At 37.8% G+C, this 4675-nt stretch overlaps 1 protein-coding gene across 2 annotated transcripts; it reads left to right on the top strand.

Annotated features, from left to right (window-relative positions):
* Window positions 1–845: 845 nt before the first annotated feature.
* Window positions 846–3417, top strand: LOC115657745 (transcription cofactor HES-6-like). Of its 2 annotated transcripts, none has more exons than XM_030575900.1 (4): window positions 846–1151; window positions 1721–1816; window positions 1942–2020; window positions 2744–3417. In XM_030575900.1, the coding sequence occupies exons 1-4, from the start codon at window positions 1089–1091 to the stop codon at window positions 3184–3186; spliced, it is 681 nt and encodes a 226-aa protein (XP_030431760.1). In that variant the 5' UTR covers window positions 846–1088; the 3' UTR covers window positions 3187–3417. The 2 variants fall into 2 exon arrangements, with proteins under 2 accessions (XP_030431760.1, XP_030431759.1); XM_030575899.1 differs by having other exon boundaries at window positions 2741–3417.
* The last annotated feature ends 1258 nt before the right edge of the window (window positions 3418–4675 follow it).

The following is a 4675-nucleotide window of genomic DNA, read 5'->3' as shown; positions in this document are numbered from 1 at the left end:
ATTTTCTTTAAAAAAAAAAGTATAAAGGTAAAATATAAACATATAGTGAGGAGATATGTCTAAGTGTTCCCTAAACAGCCACATGCTTTTGCATTAGTATTTCAGAGGATGAAAAAAAAAAACCAAAACATTTTCAATAGTGTAGTCAGAAAAGATACCCTTATGAAAAAGTCCTGTGGAATTTAATAGGCATGAAACCCAAACAGTTCTGTAAAAAAGGTCTATAAATAGCTGAAATATTAAATTCTATAGGATAATTAAAAAAATAGAAAGGGTTATTTTCTGTTCTATAAACTTTTTACAATACTTTTATACAGCTGGATTACACTTCTCTTGAATGCCATTGGTTTCACCCATATTAAATAATGCAGGACTATTCCATGAGGGATTTTCATATATGTAAATGCATAGTTTCCATAACAGTCTATTGTCAGTGGAGTTTAAGGTAATGATGCCTTGTTATGATATTTGTGAGAGACATAAAATAACCACTGGATCGCATTATTATTTCTAACAGTGGAGACTGTTTTGTGTTTCAAAGCCTTCGTTTGGATTTAAAGTAGGAGAGGTTCATATCTCAAGTAAAACGTGGAATCAGTTCAATATGATAATAAAATTTATTTAAAAAGCCCAGAAACTTAGAAGAAATTCTCCCAGGTGTAATTCAACCGGTTACAGCCTATTGTTGCTCCCTGGGAATCTGTGTAAATTGAGCAAGGAGCCATGTGATCAGCTCAGTACTCCCATTTTGAGTCTCTTCTTAACAAAAGCTTTCTGCAGAGCAAAGCTTTGTAGGCAGGACATCTGTCGCTGTTTGGGGGGGCAAGCTGGCCATTGAAAAGAAGCAGTGACCTGTCAGCCTTGATTGATGGCCACAAGCCTCTGGTCTCGACCCCTCATGTGGGAAAAGAGATCCAGCCAAGGAATGCCCTCATTCAGATGTTAATTCTGGGCTATAAATACAGGCAGCCTTACAGAGGAGAGGCAAGAGAAGCAAAGAACCCTCCTGAAAAAGGAACAACCGGTTACCCAAGTGCTTTCTTTCCCCCTTGCTTCCCAGCATTTAGGGGCAGACAAGCTGGATTATAATGACTGCCACGGCTATGGCCAGCAATGTGCAGAAACTTTCCAACACCAAAGAGGAAAGGAAGGTAGGTCATTTTATGTACAGATTTACACCTACCCTGACATGTGTAGGGTATGGATACTGCACATAAGTGTATGGACTATTATTTAAACAACACTCACTGAATATGGTGCTTCACAATTGCAAAAATGATAGACCAAAAATAATTCCTTTCATTATAAAGGAGTTTACAGGGTGTTTTTAACACTCTGAGCTGCATTTTCCTCTCACTTTACACTGGTTTTACATTGGTGTATCTCTGCTGACTTCAGTTAAATTACTTCTAATGTACACCAGTTTAAGGAGAATAGACTCAAGCTTAGTATGTGTAAGAAAGCGCTAAACTGGCAAAATGATAATGAGATTATAGAACATACAATGTTTCCTACTTTGTACCACATCACCCTTGGATCCTCTGATGCCACATACAGAATGTGCCTCTTAAGGATTAAAAATGAGGGGCCCGATCTATCCCTGACGCTGTCCACAATGGGAGTTCTGCCAGTGAGTGCAATGCGAGCAGATTGTATTGTGATAAAACCTTGACATTCCGCCTCGTAAATCCTATTTTCTTTTTTAATATCTTCCTTTCAGTTAAGAAAGCCTCTGATTGAGCGAAAGCGAAGGGAAAGGATTAACAACTGCTTGGAGCAACTGAAGGAAGCAGTCGTTGGTGCATTTTGTTTGGATGTAAGTGTTGAGTTTTTCTTGTCTCCGCCTCCCCCCATCCCGCTTTCATTTTCTAAAAAACCAAGCCCTGCATCATACAAAACATTTCTTTTTTACTGAACTACTTACCTTTTTTTAAAAAATAGCAATCTAAACTTGAAAAAGCAGATATCCTTGAAATGACAGTAAAGCATCTCCAGAATATCCAAAACAACAAGATCATGGGTGAGTTCTTGTTTTCGCATTTTTCTTTCATTCACTGCATTTTTCAGATGTGGAATTTATTTCCAATCTTGAGGGGTGGGAGAGCTGCATTTTTAATCAAGTAATTTTTTTGCAAAAACCTCTTTAAAACCTGATGTCACCTACGTCTATTACCGGCATATCTTCTAGTTTCTACTCTTTGCCACTAGAGGGGGATTTAAAGTCAATGCCTTTCAGTAGACGGGTTAAGCATTCCCCAACAATGTTCTCTTTCATTTTAGCCTTGTGCCACAATTTATAACAGCAATGAAATCAGAATTGAGGTATCCTCCTTTATTAAATGAAGTTGTGACAAACTTTTTATTGCCTGATTTTATTTTTTCAATCATAATGATCCTTATGGAAAATCCCTAAAGAATTGATTAGCGATTTAATCAATAGGACTTTATAGCAATTCAATTTAAAACCTATAGAATTCAAAAGAGATTCTTTCTGTAGAATTTTTAAACCATCCTATAGAATCCAGACTAGAATGCTAACCCTGTCATGGAATCACACAGGATGGTTTCAAGCCCTAGCTGTTATATAGTGACCAAGGCTATCATTCTCAGATAAGTTCTATAGGACTTTTCCAAAAGAGGCAATATATTATGAACTTTGTGAATGCTTGTTTAGTCAAACATTATGTACTGCTTGCCCTATGCACTTAAATGACTTGAATAATCTCCTGTTCTAATGCAGCAGATTCTAAAGTGGGTCTCGAAGCTCAGCAGAGGTACAGCACTGGATATATTCAGTGTATGCATGAGGTTCACAACCTTCTCCTGACCTGTGAATGGATGGACAAGACTCTTGGGGCACGGTTATTAAATCATCTCCTGAAATCCTTACCCAGATCCAGCGAGGAGACCTGCAAAGCAGCCTTAAGGTCCTCGCCTCCTGCTCACCAGTCCCATACAGTGCAGAAATCCCCTATCTGCAATAAGGGGAATACCTCAGGGTCAAGTCCAGCTCGGGACCAGTTCTATTCTGTGGAGGAAAAACAAGCTTTGAAAAATTCATTTCAACCACAACCACTCTCTCTCTTTAGTCAGCCTGATGTGCCACCTTCCAGCCAGATCCTGCAGCCAAATTTTTCTCATAATAACCCTAGTATGGGATCATTAGATATGTGGAGACCATGGTAAAATGTATTTTATATTTCCCTTTCTAATCTTACACACTTCTATATGTATCTTATAGATATGCCTCTTTAAAACACCTGTGGAGCAAATCTGTTCCTGCAGGTGTACTAAAGACCAGGGTACTTCAAGCCGAAGTAAACCTATATGTAGCCTGCATTCTAGAAGGCTGCTATTATTTTGTATTTATTTAATACATATAAATTATTGTATAGAACCTCTCTTGGGCTTTTAGTGTACATTAATTATATAACTTTCTTATTTTCTTATGTTATTAAAAGAATTAACATCTAATTAATAAAAACAGAACTGAGGAAATACTGTCTTTTGCATTTTGGTTTTTGCTGACATTTCTTTCAGATCTCACTTAAGCTACTGAGATCATGTCCTTGAAGTAAAGAGGACAGGGCACACTCATTACTCCGGTGCAGTGGAAGTAACAGAAAGGAGAATTCAGCTCTAGCCTTCTGGAAATGCTACGTTCATTCTAAAAACTTGGTTTTGAATTTTTTAATATTAATATACATTTAATCGGCGTTCTCTGTATTACCTGTTAAAACTAGGCTATAACGTGCCCACTCGAAGAGACTTAGTGTTTTATAAAGAGCCAAGTAGACAGTGGCTTCTGTTTAACAACAAAAATATGTTGTCTGGTGCTTTGTGTCTACACTTAAAAAAAAAAAGTATAAATAAGTATTTGAAAATTCAACACTGAAGTTTCCCTGTCTACTTTTCTTCTCTCCATTGGGCATGCACAATGATCTGTTCTTGTAAGGTTGTTCCTAGGTGCTTGACTGTTAGTTTTTGTTGTTCTTTTTGTTTTAAAGAAAAAGCAGCTAGCTGCACGCCCACGCAAATCTGAAGAATTAAATTAATCTTGTTAACATGTGAGATTATACAAAGGTCAGATGTTGGGCCCATCAGCCTTGAAAACTTCTTTAGGTCATACTAGTGAGCGAATTCCAGACAGGATATAAATACCAGCAGGTAAGATTCCCTGCAAATCCTACCAATAAGTCTGGGAGGAATCTGCTAAACTTGTAGACAACATTTGGTCACAGTTTTTCAAGTCAAAGGCAGTTAAAACTTCTTTACAGTTAAAAGAGCAAGGGATCTCTTAAACAAACACTCTGCATACTAATTAATGACAGCCCCTCCCCAACAGGGGACTAATTATGCAGACTGATCTGTTTGATGATGAGTCGAAAGAGTGAAAGTCATCACCTTGCGTTTTAGCATCTCTGTGAAGCTCTCCCCTTTTATCCAGCCCTCTTGAAAAGCCATTAGAAATGGCAGCACAGAGATGGCAGGAGTAACAACTGGCTTACATGAAAAGAGGGTCCATTGTAGAATGCAGGCACAATGCTGAAACTGTGTTTTCTGAAGTGACTCCTTTAGAAACACTGAATTGTACAAATCTATCAGTGGCCTAAATTTATGACTAGTCATTGCTTCTCCATTCTGGAACAAGCCTTCCAGACAAAAACATAACCTC

Source organism: Gopherus evgoodei, chromosome 9 (assembly GCF_007399415.2).
Source record: "Gopherus evgoodei ecotype Sinaloan lineage chromosome 9, rGopEvg1_v1.p, whole genome shotgun sequence".
Classification (NCBI taxonomy): domain Eukaryota; kingdom Metazoa; phylum Chordata; order Testudines; family Testudinidae; genus Gopherus; species Gopherus evgoodei.
This window is presented reverse-complemented; position numbering and strand designations above follow the sequence as displayed.

Excerpts from the sequence above, each read along its gene's own strand:
- LOC115657745 (XM_030575899.1), top strand. The coding sequence starts at position 1,089 with ATGACTGCCACGGCTATGGCCAGCAATGTGCAGAAACTTTCCAACACC. Across the intron at positions 1,817-1,941 it reads TTGGTGCATTTTGTTTGGAT|CAATCTAAACTTGAAAAAGC; the intron begins GTAAGTGTTGAG and ends TTTAAAAAATAG. Across the intron at positions 2,021-2,740 it reads CCAAAACAACAAGATCATGG|CAGATTCTAAAGTGGGTCTC; the intron begins GTGAGTTCTTGT and ends GTTCTAATGCAG.